The 18,482-nt window shown below is 38.3% G+C and overlaps 1 protein-coding gene across 1 annotated transcript; it reads left to right on the top strand.

Annotated features, from left to right (window-relative positions):
- The first annotated feature begins 6 nt into the window (after positions 1-6).
- LOC308680722 (uncharacterized protein) lies at positions 7-16,907 on the top strand. The gene is made up of 9 exons (XM_081349002.1): positions 7-81; positions 1,621-1,719; positions 1,868-1,969; positions 12,272-12,436; positions 14,099-14,236; positions 14,329-14,380; positions 14,651-14,677; positions 14,808-14,834; positions 15,941-16,907. Exons 1-9 carry the CDS (start codon positions 19-21, stop codon positions 16,498-16,500), a joined length of 1,233 nt encoding a protein of 410 aa, XP_081205128.1. The 5' UTR covers positions 7-18; the 3' UTR covers positions 16,501-16,907.
- Positions 16,908-18,482: the final 1,575 nt, after the last annotated feature.

The following is an 18,482-nucleotide window of genomic DNA, read 5'->3' as shown; positions in this document are numbered from 1 at the left end:
TCACGTCAGCCTGCCGATATGATGAAGGATTGCCTTCAGTTCCTCATTGAGCCAGCGAAGAAGCTCAAGTTTCGTCTCAAGGTACAGTGTGTCATTCATTCATTTCATCAAAGGGTTTATCAGTAAAATTCATAAAAATCAGGGCTTTTTTCCAGTGACAGGCACGTGTGCAGCAGTGGCCAAAAGTGATGTCATTGCTTTTAATGTCCCTATAAGTTCAAGTACCATCAAAATATGAGGAAAAAATATATATATATATATATTTTAAATTTGAGGGAATAACAAAACATTGAACTTGGTTGAGGTAATAATGTGACAAAGTACATGAAAAAAAAAACAATCTAAAGAAAAACAAAAAGCTCTAAGGAAAAAGCATACATTGACTATACAACAATCAGTTTTGCATTAAAAACTAGGTTACACTTTACTTTATGGTGATAGTTATTGTACTTACTCAAATAAGTACTGAGTAACATGAATTAACTACATGTACTTACTATAGACTCGAGATATGGTTAGGGTTAGTTGGGTATAGTTATTACTATTACTATAGTAGTACATGTAGTAACGTTTAACTACATCACCTTAAAATAAAGTGTTACCAAAAATTATGTCCGTACAATTTGGCGTGTTTCATTGCGGTATCACAAATAAAACAATTGACTCCAAGCACAACAACGCAATATGCTCACAAAATCTTTAAAACATTTTTAATAATATTTGAATAAAGGTTGAAGATGTCAATTTTCCTAGGCCTGACATCACTTTTGGCCACTATTGTATGTCAGATGAGTTGATTTTTATTAAAACTAACTTATTTGTGCCATAATTTCCACCACCACCATAACAATTTTGCCTGCTATTAAAGTAGTATACTTTTTTTTATTAAAAAATCTGATTCTGATTTGAAAAATCAGTTTGAATGAATGATTCAATGACTCAGTCAAATACTTCACTTGTTTCATTACTGTCTGGATGAATCAGTGTTTTTGAGCGAATCTCTTGAATGAATGATTCAATGACTCGGTCATAAAAGGGCTTCTTCACTTGTTTCATTACTGGATACAATCATTATAATCATACAAGCATATATTTGAAGCGCCATCTTGATTGTTTCCGTAGACCTCAGTTTATATCTGAACTATAACTTTTATCCCAGTTCTTCTGTGATAAATTGAATATTTTATAACACAGAAATAATGATACTTTGAAAAGATGTTTGTGAAGCTGTTTCATACCTATAAGTGACAGCTGCTCTCTGGCTCAGCCGTGGCGCAAACACAGATTTAAATGTTCCACTGTGATTTTTTTAAATAATTCACTGACAGCCGAATTGTTGTCATTTAGGAATAAGATTGCATGGGTGTTTGAATTGAGATTGCAATCTTTTAACAATTAATTTTGCAGCTCTAGTATGGAGGATACATAATGTAGACAAAGGAGTCGGCAGTTATAATCCAACATGTTTAACTGTCATTTCATGTTATCAGACACAGTTGCATTATTTGAGATGTGGTAGAAATGTTCATGACTTTCAGAAAAAAATTGAATATAAAAGTTCAGCTATTATATTCCCTGGTGTAGCTTCAGTTACTCCATAGTTTCCAAATCTCTGCACAGGAGACGCGGAAAAGAGTGAAACAAGTAAAGAAAGAGCCATTAACTGAGAGTCAGCTGTTTATAATGGAGCTCGCACGAGAACTCAACAGGATCTGTCAGGTGAGACAAATATATTATTGCATTGTGCCTGGCTTTTCTTTAGCCAGGATCAATGAATGAATTCACTGCCATCAGCTCAGAGATTTCCAATAGATGTCTACACACATTTTCAAACTCTGTTGGAACCTTTAATGCTGATGTCTTTCAGAGGTCAGATATTCTGGCTCACATCTGGACCGGAGAGGACGTGTGGCCTCCGCACGCCTGTCGAGAGTTTATTGTGGAGACCGCCAACGTTCTGGAGATGAAGGTTAGAGAACATGAACTCAGTCACAGGCAGAGGAATTTACTGAATTGCAACACACAACAAGAATTTAGAGAACAGATCTATTCTTATGTGTCCTGTTTAAGGTTTATATCTTCTATCTCTATCTATAAGCTGCTTCATAAAGACTAAAATAGATTACTTATTCTGTCATGGTCCATATACGGTGCTATGCATAAGTTTAGACACCCATGCTAAAGTTGACTAAAAAGAGGAATAAAAAATCATCTTTTGGAAATTGTACTTAATGCCTTAATTAAAAAGATTTGGAAAAATCCAACCTTTAAGGGCACCAATTTTCTTTGTGTCTGAATAATGTATCGTAAATAAATAAATGTTCTTCCTTAAAATACAGGGTGCATAAGTTTGGACAGCCCTATGTTAAATTCCCATAGAGGCAGGCAGATTTTTATTTTTAAGTATTTTTTTTTATTATTAATTTTTTGGATACTATGCATCCTGATAAAGTTCCCTTGGTCTTTGGGATTAAAATAGCCCCACATCATCACATAGCCTTCACCATACCTAGAGATTGGCATGGAGTACTTTCTATAAGATCATCTCTCAATGCAAATCAAACCAGCTATTAGGCTAACTGAAATAAAACCATGCCAATCTCTAGGTATGGTGAAGGCTATGTGATGATGTGGGGCTATTTTAATTCCAAAGGCCAAGGGAACTTTATCAGGATGCATAGTATCCTGGATCCATGAAGTAACTGGCCTTTAAAAATAAAAATCTGCCTGCCTCTATGGGAATTTAACATAGGGGTGTCCAAACTTATGCACCCTGTATTTTAAGGAAGAACATTTATTTATTTACGATACATTATTCATTCACAAAGAAAATTGGTGTCCTTAAAGGTTGGATTTTTCCTTTTTTTTTTTTTATTAAGGCATTAAGTTCAATTTCCAAAAGATGATTTTTTATTCCTCTTTTTAGTCAACTTTAGCATGGGTGTCTAAACTTATGCATAGCACTGTAACTGATTACATTTATTCATGTATATATAACAGACTAGCTGATTGTAGAAAAATATTATTGAAATTTTTATTTAATATTAGGGCTGTCAAATTTAGCGCGTTAATAACGCGTTAACGCAAAATCATATTAACGGCACTAATTTTTTTAACGGACGATTAACGCAGCGCGTATTTTCTGTTTGACCCGTGACCCAAAACCTAGTTGGAGAAATGCAGATACACAGTGTTGGCAACTTAGCCACATTGCAGACCCCTTTAGCGATTTTTTTTCCCTTCAACAAAGCGCCCAAACCTTATTTAGTTTCTGAGAATATACCGGTACCGCCGGTACTGCTCTCCCAGCACGCGCGCGCGCCTCTCTCTCTCTCGCTCTCTCTCTCTCTCTCTCTCTCTGCGTCTCACGCGGAGGAGCAGCGCTTTAATTCAGTTAAACACAGATATTATGTTGCTTCTCTAATTTTACAATTATAGCCGAAATCAGAGCACGGATATTGTCTTTAGCTTATGTGTATTTGATTTCACCAGACGACGGCTCGATTATCAGAATTTTTGTGCAGATTAACGTCTTGGAAGGGAGAGCTGGTTATGTTTATTTGGTCGCGTTTCAGTCACCATTTCAAATTCATTCCGTTGTTTGACAACAGAAACAGTAAAATATACGTTTTATTGAGAATGTATTGAGAATTTAGCTTCATCAAAATGGGAACAGAGAGAGACAAACTACAATGTAATAATAAATGCTAAATGTACATTTTTGCATTTTCAGAAGAGCTGCCCTGTCATGCAAAAATCTAAACATGTTTGTGTTAGTAAATTGCTCAGTGCAAAGAAAGAGAAGTAATGGGAACCTGGTATTTCTTTTTTCTTTCTACATGTGTCTAATAGACATGAACAAGTTCTTTGAAAAACATCTATGACCTTTGAAACATGTCTCGTCTTCATGCTATATTGACTATGGTTTCAATAATAAACATACATTTGCATAAAGCATCTATATTTATCAATGCCCACGTTGATTAGAGTATTACAAACTTGAAAAGTATTAATTTAAGGTATATTTAGAACAAATAAAAAATGTGCGATTAAATGCGATTAATCGCGAGTTAACTCATGACAACCATGCGATTAATCGCGATTAAAAATTTTAATCGATTGACAGCCCTATTTAATATACAATTGTAATTTTATACTAGTAAGTGCATACAAGTTTAATTATAATTGTATGCACTACCATTCAAAAGTTTGGGGTCAGTAAGATTTTTTGAATGTTTTTGAAAGAAGTCTCTTATGCTCACTAAGGCTGCATTTATTTAATCAAAAAATACAGTAAAAACACTAATATTCTAAAATATTATTGCAATTTCAAATAACTGTTTTTTATTTGAATATATTTTGAAATGTAATTTATTCCTGTGACGGTAAAGCTGAATTTTCAGCTTCATAAATAAATAATTCTAATATGATTATTTGCTGCTCAAGAAACATTTCTGATTGTTATCAGTGTTGAAAACATTTGTGCTGTTTAATATTTTTGTGTAAACCTTGATACTTTTTCTCAGGATTCTTTGATGAATAGAAAGTTCAGAAGAACAGCATTTATATGAAATAGAAATATTTTGCAACATTGTAAATGTCTTTACTTTCTCCTTTTATCAATTTAATGTGTCATTGCTGAATAAATATTAATCTCTTTAAAAAAAAAAAAACTTACTGACCCCAAACTTTTGAATGGTTGTATATACATTATAAAAGTTTAAAATTAATTTCTTAATAAAATTTAATTTATAATAAAATATAAATGTCCCTTATGTTGTGTGTGTATAATAATAATTTATGGGTAACTCATACTAAAAATTTTACGATTAATATTTTATTATAACATTTTTGTATATAAAACAAAGCAGTTAAATTAATTTTAAATTTACTTCCTTAAATTTAAATGATAATTTTTCATCTGATTTTCTACCTAAATTCTAGTTCAGGATATAAATAGAATGGTAACAAACATTTTCAGTTCATTTTTTGAATGGTGCCAACCCTGTTCCTCAGCAAATAAACTCACCCTCCTGTATTAATTTATCTGCATCCAATAGGAGATACACACTGTTTTTCAGACAGCTGTTATTTCTCAGGATCTGCATGACTTTAATTACTGGCTGATGTTGGTTGGTTAGAACCGTGTGTTATATTTAGATAAAATCCTGCTTTAGACTCAAAGTGCCACCAGTCCCCATAGTAACCAGCTAGTCTGTTTATATCAGGCTGACTGACAGGTCCAGTGGCTTAAGGGTTTAAAATTCTGTGTCAGTTTTCAAAGGATCAAGCTCTAATCATGGTTTGTTTGTAAGTTATGTTATACTGTAGTCCGCAGCACTTTTGTGTCCTTGAGAAAAGTGTTGAGCTGTAGTTCGCTCCAGGGCGTCCGCCTCTCGGATTTAGTGTACTTTTAAAAAAGCTTGTTGTCAGCACATTTCGTCTGAGAAATCAAAGTAATTGATTTGAGTCAGACACGGGCTGTTTATTAAAAAGTTTACTGCGTCATAAATGTCAGCTCAAGGGGCTGAATAGGCCTCTAGTTACTGAGGCAATTATTTTCAGAATCAGTGATACTGAATCAAACATGTTGGAAAATTGAAATTGACCCTTCACAAAGACCCTCCCCCCAGTTACTGTTGCTACGTCCAACAAACCATGGCACTCTCATGTCACACATCATGTTCGGAGCAAAGCGCAAAGAGGACACTAACAACGCGCCGACAAACAAGACAGAGCAGGTTACTTTTGATACGAAAGAAAGTCTAAGCTTTAAAAAAAAAACATTTTTTAAGGAATTCAAACAATAAATATAATTTTGTGGTTCTTTAATGTGAAGTGACAGATCGCTGTAGCGCCTCAATCATCTCTTCCTACTAGCACAAAATATACATGAATGAACATCAGAAGGTATGTGTTTCAACTGCAGAAAGATGTCAATATGCACCATTTTCAAGTTCAAGACCACCGACGGTAATCTACTAACTTTCCTGTCTGGTTTGTTTGTTGGAAAAAATGATGATTGGTCAGATCGCCTGTCAATTAAACTCCCGGGCAAAGGGTGAATTGCATTAAGGGTTTATTAAGTTTACATACGTTTATTACGAAGACATTTACATTTTACATTTAGTCATTTAGCAGACGCTTTTATCCAAAGCGACTTACAAATTAGGACTAAATAAGCGAGTCATCTAAAAGAGGCAAAAACAACAACAACAACGCAAGGAGTGCTCAAAATACGAAGTTCAGACATTATTCAGAGTAGCATAAGCCTGATAAGTGATGTTTCAAAGGGAAAGGATTTTTTTTTTTTTTTTTTTTATGAGGTTAAGTGCTCACGGAAGAGATGGGTTTTCAGCTGTCTTTTGAATGTTGTCAGGGATTCTGCTTTCCGGATGAGGGAGGGGAGTGCGTTCCACCAGCATGGAACTGTGAATGAGAATGTTCTGGAGAGTGATTTTGTGGCTCTCTGTGATGGAACCACGAGGCGTCGCTCGTTTTCCGATCGTAGGCGTCTGGTAGGGATGTAGGCTTGTAGGAGTGAGTGAAAGTAGGAGGGAGCTGAGCCTGTGACAGATCTGTAAGCAAGCGTCAATGCCTTGAACTTGATGCGAGCAGCGAGAGGTAGCCAGTGCAGAGAGATGAACAGTGGAGTGACGTGTGCCCTCTTGGGCTCGTTGAAGACAAGGCGAGCTGCAGCATTCTGGATCAACTGTAGGGGTTTTGTTGCACATGCTGGAAGTCCAGCCAGAAGAGCATTACAGTAGTCAAGCCTAGAAATGACCAGGGCCTGGACGAGAAGTTGTGTTGCATGCTCAGTTAGGAAAGGCCTGATCTTCCTGATGTTGTGCAGTGCAAACCTGCATGATCGAGCTGTCTTTGAAATGTGATCTGTGAAGGTCAGCTGGTCATCAAACGTTGCTCCAAGGTTTCTGACCGACCTTGATGGGGTGATTGATGATGACTCTAGCTGGATGGTGTAGTCGTGCTGTAGAGACGGATTGGCAGGGAGGACGAGAAGCTCAGTCTTTGCCAGGTTGAGCTGCAGGTGATGTTCCTTCATCCATGTGGAGATGTCCGCCAGACAGCTTGATATCCGTGCAGCTACTGTGGGATCATCTGGTTGAAACGAGAGGAGGAGCTGTGTGTCATCAGCATAGCAGTGGTAGGAGAAGCCGTGTGCCTGTATGATGTGTCCCAGTGATGTGGTGTAGATGGAGAAGAGGAGGGGACCAAGAACTGAACCCTGAGGAACACCTGTGGTCAGCTGATGTGCTCTGGATACCTCGCCTCTCCATGCGACCCTGAAGGACCTACCTGTGAGATAGGACTCGAACCAGTGGAGAGGAGTTCCTGTGATGCCCAGTGCTGAGAGGCTGGACATAAGGATCTGATGATTCACTGTGTCGAAGGCAGCAGACAGATCCAGGAGAATGAGGACTGAAGATTTGGAAGCAGCTTTTGCGATCCGTAGGGCTTCTGTGACTGACAGTAGTGCAGTCTCAGTTGAATGCCCTTTCTTGAAGCCAGATTGGTTGACATCTAGCTGGTTGTTTAGAGACAAGAAGGATGTTACTTGGTTGAAAACAGCTCTTTCAAGTGTTTTCGCAATGAATGGTAGAAGAGAGATAGGTCTGTAATTTTCTACAGATGATGTGTTTAGCGTTGTTTTTTTAAGCAGTGGAGTAACCCGAGCCTGCTTGAAAGCTGTGGGGAAAGTGCCAGTATGGAGGGATGAGTTGATGATGTGTGTGAGTGATGGTAGAAGTATGGGAGAGATGGCTTGTAGAAGGTGTGAGGGGATGGGGTCTAGAGGGCAGGTGGTAGGATGACTGGAGAGGAGAAGTGTAGATACTTCTTCCTCGGTTAGCGAGGAAAAGGAGGACAGAGGAATATTGGCTGTGGAAGGGGTCGGTCTGGGTTCCTGTGTGTGTGGTGCTGAGAACTGACTGCTGATAGCTGTTGTTTTGTTGGTGAAGAAGTTCGCAAAATCGTCAGCAGTTAGGGAGGAGGCGGGCGGTGGTGGGGGTGGACAGAGGAGGGAGTTGAATGTCTTGAAGAGTGATCGTGTGTTGGAGGAACTGTTGATCTTGTTGTGGAAGTAAGAAGATTTTGCCACATGAACATCAACAGAAAAGGACGAGAGGAGAGATTGATACATACTCAGGTCAGATGCATCTTTTGATTTGTTCCATTTCCTCTCCGCTGCCCTGAGTTTGGTCCGGTGTTCACGAAGAACCTCAGACAACCAGGGGTTGGAGGGAGTAGCGCGTGCTGGCCTGGAGGAGAGAGGGCAGAGAATGTCTAGAGAAGAGGTTAGAGTGGAGCATAAGGTGTCCGTTGCGGTATTCACATCCAGAGATGAGAATTGTGAGGGTGGGGGAAGAGAAGATGACACGGCAGAGGAAAGATGGGAGGGGGAAAGTGAGCGCAGGTTTTGCCTGAAAGTGACTGGTGGTGGGGTTGGTGGTGCAGGGGTAGAGAGTTGTAGGCTGAAAGTAATGAGGAAATGATCTGAAACATGGAGGGGTCTCACCAAAATGTTCTCTGTGGTGCAGTTGCGTGTGTAAACCAGGTCCAGTTGGTTGCCTGATTTGTGAGTACCTGAGGTGATGAGTCGTTTGAGATCGAAAGAGGTTAGGAGAGAGATGAAGTCTGTTGCATGCGGCTTTTCGAGATGGATGTTGAAGTCACCGAAGACTAGAAGTGGGGTGCCGTCCTCAGGGAAAGTGGACAGCAGCACATCCAGCTCATCTACAAAGTTACCCAGCTGACCTGGGGAGCGATAAATGACTACAATATGGATCTTAATGGGAGTTGTAAGTGTAATAGCATGATATTCAAATGAGTTGTTGTTGCATAGAGAAGAGAGCGTGGAGTATTTGCAATAGTTAGAAACGAGAAGCCCTGTACCCCCACCTCTCCCAGACTGGCGAGGGGAGTGGGAGAAGGAGAAATTGCTAGAAAGAGCAGCGGGGGTTGCTGAATTAGACTGCAACAATAATAAGTTTCACTCGCGGCTGTTTGTTTAATGTGGCAACGCGTCTAACTAAAATACAGAATTATGTGAAGTTAAAAATACTAAATAAGCAGAGAATCGAAGATGGCCTTACCTTGACTAAAATGCAGCACTGAAATAACAGGAGAACAGAGTATTCTAGAAAAACACACTTGCGCGCTCTTGCCGTGTCTCTTGTATGCTGTTCGCTTGTCCTGAAGGAATGATCTGAATTTCCTCAATTTATATGTATTCTTACAGATGCTGTTTCGGTCGGGCAATTAAGTGAATGACGCGAGAATGGGCCAAATCGAAAGTGCTAGGAGCAAAGGCTTACGTGCAAATTAGACTGCAACAATAATAAGTTTCACTCGCGGCTGTTTGTTTAATGTGGCAACGCGTCTAACTAAAATACAGAATTATGTGAAGTTAAAAATACTAAATAAGCAGAGAATCGAAGATGGCCTTACCTTGACTAAAATGCAGCACTGAAATAACAGGAGAACAGAGTATTCTAGAAAAACACACTTGCGCGCTCTTGCCGTGTCTCTTGTATGCTGTTCGCTTGTCCTGAAGGAATGATCTGAATTTCCTCAATTTATATGTATTCTTACAGATGCTGTTTCGGTCGGGCAATTAAGTGAATGACGCGAGAATGGGCCAAATCGAAAGTGCTAGGAGCAAAGGCTTACGTGCAAATTAGACTGCAACAATAATAAGTTTCACTCGCGGCTGTTTGTTTAATGTGGCAACGCGTCTAACTAAAATACAGAATTATGTGAAGTTAAAAATACTAAATAAGCAGAGAATCGAAGATGGCCTTACCTTGACTAAAATGCAGCACTGAAATAACAGGAGAACAGAGTATTCTAGAAAAACACACTTGCGCGCTCTTGCCGTGTCTCTTGTATGCTGTTCGCTTGTCCTGAAGGAATGATCTGAATTTCCTCAATTTATATGTATTCTTACAGATGCTGTTTCGGTCGGGCAATTAAGTGAATGACGCGAGAATGGGCCAAATCGAAAGTGCTAGGAGCAAAGGCTTACGTGCAAATTAGACTGCAACAATAATAAGTTTCACTCGCGGCTGTTTGTTTAATGTGGCAACGCGTCTAACTAAAATACAGAATTATGTGAAGTTAAAAATACTAAATAAGCAGAGAATCGAAGATGGCCTTACCTTGACTAAAATGCAGCACTGAAATAACAGGAGAACAGAGTATTCTAGAAAAACACACTTGCGCGCTCTTGCCGTGTCTCTTGTATGCTGTTCGCTTGTCCTGAAGGAATGATCTGAATTTCCTCAATTTATATGTATTCTTACAGATGCTGTTTCGGTCGGGCAATTAAGTGAATGACGCGAGAATGGGCCAAATCGAAAGTGCTAGGAGCAAAGGCTTACGTGCAAATTAGACTGCAACAATAATAAGTTTCACTCGCGGCTGTTTGTTTAATGTGGCAACGCGTCTAACTAAAATACAGAATTATGTGAAGTTAAAAATACTAAATAAGCAGAGAATCGAAGATGGCCTTACCTTGACTAAAATGCAGCACTGAAATAACAGGAGAACAGAGTATTCTAGAAAAACACACTTGCGCGCTCTTGCCGTGTCTCTTGTATGCTGTTCGCTTGTCCTGAAGGAATGATCTGAATTTCCTCAATTTATATGTATTCTTACAGATGCTGTTTCGGTCGGGCAATTAAGTGAATGACGCGAGAATGGGCCAAATCGAAAGTGCTAGGAGCAAAGGCTTACGTGCAAATTAGACTGCAACAATAATAAGTTTCACTCGCGGCTGTTTGTTTTATGTGGCAACGCGTCTAACTAAAATACAGAATTATGTGAAGTTAAAAATACTAAATAAGCAGAGAATCGAAGATGGCCTTACCTTGACTAAAATGCAGCACTGAAATAACAGGAGAACAGAGTATTCTAGAAAAACACACTTGCGCGCTCTTGCCGTGTCTCTTGTATGCTGTTCGCTTGTCCTGAAGGAATGATCTGAATTTCCTCAATTTATATGTATTCTTACAGATGCTGTTTCGGTCGGGCAATTAAGTGAATGACGCGAGAATGGGCCAAATCGAAAGTGCTAGGAGCAAAGGCTTACGTGCAAATTAGACTGCAACAATAATAAGTTTCACTCGCGGCTGTTTGTTTAATGTGGCAACGCGTCTAACTAAAATACAGAATTATGTGAAGTTAAAAATACTAAATAAGCAGAGAATCGAAGATGGCCTTACCTTGACTAAAATGCAGCACTGAAATAACAGGAGAACAGAGTATTCTAGAAAAACACACTTGCGCGCTCTTGCCGTGTCTCTTGTATGCTGTTCGCTTGTACGAAGATGTGAAAAAATAGGCATAAATCTAGCTTACACATTTACCCAAATTATTATACGCTGGTTTAACCGAAGCTAATTTGGGTGTGTTTCTCCATCCCCTTACAGTGTCACTTCTCTGTCTTTTACGGCCCTGACGAGAACGTCGGTCTCCTCGGCTGTGAACCGCTCCTGGCGCGCCCCTGGCAAATCCGCCGTTATAATAGCAATCCGCCATGGAACAAGCGCGCCTGCTCTTAAAGGGAATGTGAGATGTCGCTCTGATTGGTTTATTTCACGTTACGCCCAAACCACACCTTTGAGTAATGTAGCTACTTCAGACCATCCCATTTTAGATTTGCGTCGGGCGCAAAAGTCATTTATCCCGCCGGTATAATAGCAACAGCGCCCGAGATCCGCCCACAAAGTTACTTGCGTTTCGCGTTTGATACTTGTGTTTCAGATCGTTAAAATAGGGCCCTAAAAGTTTTCCGTTTTTAGTTGAAAACAGTGACATGTAAATGGCCCCTGAGTTTTGAATCGTCATGTGTATTATGTATTCAGTCTATAGGCAGTGGCATGTAGTTTTTCTTTACAAATTGACATTGCCAACTACTGGCCTGCGTAGTGCAATAATACAGCTTTTATTTATATCAGTTTTGCTGATCCGTGTGAACGGAATCGTTGTCGTCTGTTTGCAAAAAACGTTTCCATTTGTAGTACATCGTTGTCGTGTAAACGTGCCCTGAATGTCTAAATGGGTTAAAGGAATAGTTCACCCAAAAATGTTAAGCCATTTGACTGACTTTCTTCCACAAAGAGATACATTTTAAAAATTGTTCTCACATTTTTCTATACAGTTAATGAATGGGGACTGGAGATTACAAAATTCAAATACACCATAAAAGTATCATAAAATTCCAAGTCTTGTGTTTTTACATGCTGTGCAGGAAAATACCGAGAGGCCCATGCAAGTTTATACCGATCTGCATCCCGAAAAGCGGGACTGGAAGAGTAATTTACTGAGCATGCTTGAGCAGGGAGGAGAGCATGACATGGGCTCATATAAAAGGATCATCATGGACTGGACCAGAGGACAGCGCAACAGACACCCGGTGAGGACCAGAAACATTTGCACAAACACTACAAACTCATGCGATGCATCCTGGGGTGCTTTTTAAACCGTAGCACATGTACATGTAACACACCTTTATCTTGCGAAAGAAATTCATAGGAGTTATATTTGTCTACAAAACTAATTTCAGTTATTTAAGCATACGCCTTTATATCAAAAAGTTAGATCCTGAGAAACATACATTCAATCAAGCATGTACAAACTTTTGGCTGGTAATGTTTAGTGGGGCTCTATATAGCAAATACGCTTATATCAGTAAATATATTAATGGTTAATGGTTATCTCTTTGTCAGGGGTAATTTGTTTGTGAATGTGTAATTTAATATCAATCCATGCTGTAAATGAAGTGTCTGATTCTCTGTCTCTCTCTCTCTCTCTCTCTCTCTCTCTCTCTCTGCCTATGGGTCTTAGTCTTGGGTTGCTCTCTGATTAAGTATTAGGATATTAACCTTGCTATGATCCTCTTGTCCGACTGTGTTGATTACAAACGACCTCACTGACTGACCTGAGAGAGACATGCACAACCTGTTAAGCTGTATAAATGGAAACTCACCATTGCCTTGTACAGTTTTTCATTTAAAATAATGACAGGTTTGCCAAACACTTCTAGCTTACTGCATAGTGTACACTTTATACTACCTACAATTTTATTAGTATGTAAAACATTATGCATTACGCAACAATACTTAAATGAATGTAGTGTACTGTGTCATTAACCGCTATCCAACTAACAGAAATATGTTTTAAGAATGCAGGGATAACGTCTAAACCTGGGAGATTAATTTGCCACTGATTCCCTCGAGTAAATTACACACTCCCATATCGAAAACGTGAATTTTGAAGCTGTAAAAAAAAAAAAAAAAAAAAAACGTTTCTAATAAGTAACTATATAAGTGCGCTTAAGGTGTGAGTTTGTGCAGTTTACATTTGAGAGCAAGAGGTTCAAGGATCATCAAGTTGTTTACCACAGACCTTCATTCATAAATTGAAACACCCCACTATAAAAACCCATAGGAACATTTCAAGGGAACCAGTGGCCTGGTTTTGATGGCATCCCTGCATCCTGTCATCATTTACTCTCCCTCGTGTTGTTCCAAACCTGTATGAGGTTCTTTCTTCTGTTGAACACAAAAGAAGATATTTTGAAGAATTTTGGTAACCAGACAGTTGACGGTAGCCGGTTGGGTGAGTAAATGATGACAGGATTTTCATTTCCTTTTTCAGTCTTAGCCACATTGTTTACACTCTTCGAGGAAGTCAACCTTCAAATAGCTAACTAATAGTTGTTACACATTAACCTGGATACGAGAAAGCATTTAAACATCGATAAAATTACACACCTTTAAGTCTATTGGGACATGTATCCTTTCAATATAGCGTCATCTTTCTGATGCCTAATCAATAATTCATTCATCTCTCAGAGTCCTCTTAGGAATCATGTGTGTAACTCAATATCAGTAAATACTGTTAGTGAAGTATCATCTCTCTTTCTCTCATTACAAACAACTCCACTGTGACACATGCACACAAATAAACTTTTCTGAAAACTTTGAACAGCGACAGTTTCTGAAGTGTGTTTTAAAAAGATATATTTTATGATTTTTGCTTCCGGCCTTTGTCATTTATCAGTTTGTCTCTCCAGCACGGTATCTGGCCGGGTGAGGCGGTGTTGATGATGTTGGATGACGTGGAGCTGCAGTGGAAGCGGGGTCACCTGTCACACCTGCAGTCTGCCGTGGAGCTGCTCATTGGCCTCGTTCTTGGGGAACACCTCGACAAGGTGCAATGCCTCATTCATAGACTTGCATAAAATTCAAAATCTGCAATTTATATTTTTAACTGATCTAATAACAAGCACCATTGACATTGCAGGAGCTCATTCCAAGACTGTGGCTGGTACAAAAACAAAAGACCCAGAAGATCGGTGAGCAGGCAATGACATTAATGCCTTAGAATTATTTTTGAAGGATAATTACCTACAGCTGCTGTAAGGGATTTCTGCACCACTAGTGGCACCAAATGGAATTGCAAAAACAATGCTTATATTGCTTACAGTATGTTTATGGTAGTTTCCTTCAAATCACATACAGCAGTTTTATTAGATCAGACCTAAATTTCTTTGGATATTGAGAAGATGATTGGCATGTCTTGAATGGGCTTTCTGGTAATCTCTCTCTCTCTCTGATCTTTTTAGATTTCACTGGCTACATTCCACACATTGGTGAGAGAATAATAGTTTCAGCAATCAAACAATTATTTAACACAATTTTAATGCAATGATATTCAGGCCATCAGTGGAATAGTTTAAATTATCCTATGCAGTAACACAGAAATATTGCTCTTTGTTTCAGTGTGGAACTGGATATGTGATGCTGCAGGTATGTGTCACTGCTTAATATTTTTGTTTAAACGAAAATATGATTCATTTTGTTCAGGATTCTGAATGTTTAAAAGCATTGATTTGATAAAGAAATATTCTGAAACATAAATATCTTGTTTTTACCGTCACTTTTGACCAATTTAATGCAGCCTTCCTGAATAAAAGTATTCATTTATTATATATATATAATACAAAATATAAAAATCTGTTAAAAAAAAATCCGTAAAAAAAAATAAAATAAAAAAATTATGATAATAAAGTTGTATCATTTCGAGAATAGAGTTGAAGTATTTCAAGTTATTCTCAAAATATTTCAAGAATAAAGTCAAAATATTTTGAGAATAAAGTGTGGACCAGGACACTTAACAGTAACCATACTGTCTCCCTCTTCACCGTAAATTTATATTATTAGAAAATATTTTTTTATTTTGAATAAATGCAGTTCTTTTTAACCTTTTATTCATCAAATATATTAGGCAGCAGAACCGTTTCCAACACTCATGATAAATCAGAATATTAGAATGATTTCTAAAGGATCATGTGATAGACTGGATGTCACATGTGACACTGAAGACTGGAGTAATGATGCTTTGCATCACAGGAATAAATTATTTTTTAAAGTATATTCAAATAGAAAACTATTATTTTAAGTTGTAATAATATTTCACAATATTACTGTTTTTTTTATCAAATAAATGCAGCCTTGATAAGCATTAGAGACTTCTTTCAAAAATATAAAAAAATCATAATGTTTCCAAACTTTTGACCTGTACTGTACATATATATATATATATATATATATATATATATATATATATATATATCAGAATGACAAATGGTGGACAATATGAGAAAAATAAAGATTTTTTAAGTAGTGGTAGAAAAAAAAGGGCAATTTTTTCCAGAATATTTTTATCTGTATGCTGTGTATTTTATACTTATAAGAGTATTTCATTATTATTTTAGGAATATCCTAGCATCAAACCTTTTTAATTGGCAGTCTGGCATTTTTTTTTTTTTTTTTTTATATCTAGCTTTTTTTGAAAACCTTCCAAGATAAACCTAAAATTATAAATCTAACCATAGTGCGGCCTTATTTTACAGTGGAGGTGACTTTTGACCCAGAGACGGCCAACCCTGCCCTTGTTCTGTCTGAGGACTGCAAGCGCATGCAGTGTGGCCTGGAGCGGCGCGGGGTCTCCTGCAGTCGGAGGCGCTTCGACGGCTGGTGGTGCTGTTTCGGCTCAGAGGGCTTCTCGGCAGGACGCCGGTACTGGGAGGTGGAAGTGGGCGACCGTGACTGGCGTCTCGGGGTGGCCAAAGAATCAGCCGTCTGCAAAGGCTACAGACCGCTCAACACTCAGAGCGGATACCTCACCCTCAGGCTGGAGCGGGGGTCCGAGCTCAAGGCCCTGACCGCACCGCCTACCTTCTTGCCCCAGTCGCTCATCCCGCGGAGGGTGGGAGTGTACCTGGACTATGAGGAGGGGCAGCTGTCCTTCTATGACATCCAAAAGCGCGCACACATCTACACATACAGCGAGAGGTTCACAGAGAAGCTTTACCCGGTGTTTGGGACGGTGGAGATGGTGCGTGAGATGGTGATCAGGCCTGCAGATCTGAGGGAGCGATGTCTCTGTAAGGGACAGTGTCTGTTCTTCTAACGCGCAATTCTCACGCCCATGGATACGAAAAAAAATCACACACCATAAAACATTCATACAGTTCATTCATTTGATGCATAGAAGGTATTTAACATTTTTTTTAGAGTAGCTAAAGCTGTAATTTCTGCACCACAAGGAATAAAAAAAAATTAAAAAAAGACTTGTTAAACAGTCTGTGATTGGTCAGACAAACAGATAGTCCCACCCAAAACTCATGTCTTTAGTGCAGCAGTGATGATGTATTTTTGTAGGTCAGCCTGGTTCCCTTGACAAAAACCCAGTAGGATTTTTCCAATGGCTTTTGCGAAGCATCAAGGCTGTCCTCAACTGTATCGCAAAAGGATTCATTAATTGAAGCTTTTGGATTATGGCAGAAAATAAGCTCTGTGACCAACAACGGTTTATGATTCTTGCACATTTTGTTCATTTTCACAAACTTTTATGAATTTTGAAGACTAAATTCAATCACCAGAAGTAAAAAGCTAAACGTAGTCTATAAACGAACTACGCCACTGTCGCATGACTTCACTGTCAACACCACGTAGCAAAACATTTTCTCTGAAAGTTTGAGTTGGAATAGTTTGCAAGAGCACGATTATAAACACAAGGCTGTAAAAATGAACGAGTGTTCCTGTTCGGCTGATGACGTTTAATGCCCCTGACAGCTTCTTTAGCCTCATTTAGCCACTTGTTTGCAACTGCCTTTTTCAAGACAAGTAAAAGCTATAAAAATTCATATTACTGATGTAGCCTATTTTAAGATGTAGAATGAAATGTGAAAATATCTTGAGCTTGTGTTCACCACAGACTTTATTTCAAGCATTTAACCAAAAACCCATTCAAACAAACCCATTGACTTCGGGATGATGGAACCGGAAGTGCTAAAATGCTAACTCGTTTCCATGTTTTGGCCTACAAAAATACCTCCTGCAGACAGTGTTGGGGGTATGCGCTGTGACGGTTACTGTAGACTAAATGTGAACATGCATTTACTCATCTCACTTGCACTAAAGTATTCCTCAAAATTTATTAAAACAATGAAATGCAAATGAAAACCTGCAATAATTAAATATGTAAAATAACACCAATATGCTTTGTTTAACCTGTATTAACCAATTGCTTTGCTGCTGATCCAATTCAATAAGCAAAAATTGACTAAACGTCACGTTTGATTATTTATTTTTTTGATTGCTGAAAGAGTTTAACTTTCTTCTCCTGCATCCTGTTCTTCTGTGATCTAAATATGCAGTGAGAAGTTCTGCATACTACATACCTACATACTACAGCTTGAATATGATGGTGAAATGCAATTATCTATAAAAATCTTAAATAAAAAAATAAAAATTCCCCAAGTCAAAAGCTGAAAGGTTTGTTTAAGCTGCGCCCTCTACTGTACAGGAGTGAATTTGCTTTCCCTCAGCCTGAGGCTTATTCATTTCACTTTTGGTGCAAAAGGGCCCTTTAAATTTGCCAAAAAATGTAGCTGTTTTTTTTTTTTTTTTTAACAAGCAAGCCCAGCTGAGTAAAGGTAACACAAAATGAATGCAACGCATTACTTTCCATAAAAAGTAACTAAGTAATGCAATTATTACTTTTTTTAGGGAGTAACGCAATATTGTAACGCATTGAAAAATCTCTTCTAACCTACTCACATTTGATAGAATGTTCAGCATTCAAAATGTAACCGACAGCGATTGTGTCATTGTAATATTGCATACTGAATTATGATTTATTTGATTATAAATAAAACACCTAAATGTTCATTGCTGCCCTGAATGTACTGCTCCCTTAGCAAATGCAAATCTCGTTTTATCAAGTATTGGATGTAATCACATCTTACTCCATGTTTGTTTGTTTGTTTGTTTTTCAGTAACATAAGAAAGCATATAGAGGGCACTGTCAGCTCGTACTCGTTTAATCTACATAAAGCATTTCAGTAGGTCCACAGTGTGCTAAAAACAGTTGATAGCACCTAAACCTGT

This window comes from Scardinius erythrophthalmus, assembly GCF_964197995.2.
Source record: "Scardinius erythrophthalmus genome assembly, chromosome: 20".
Taxonomy (NCBI): domain Eukaryota; kingdom Metazoa; phylum Chordata; class Actinopteri; order Cypriniformes; family Leuciscidae; genus Scardinius; species Scardinius erythrophthalmus.
Note: the sequence above shows the minus strand (reverse complement) of the source record. Positions and strands in the feature narration are given on the sequence as shown.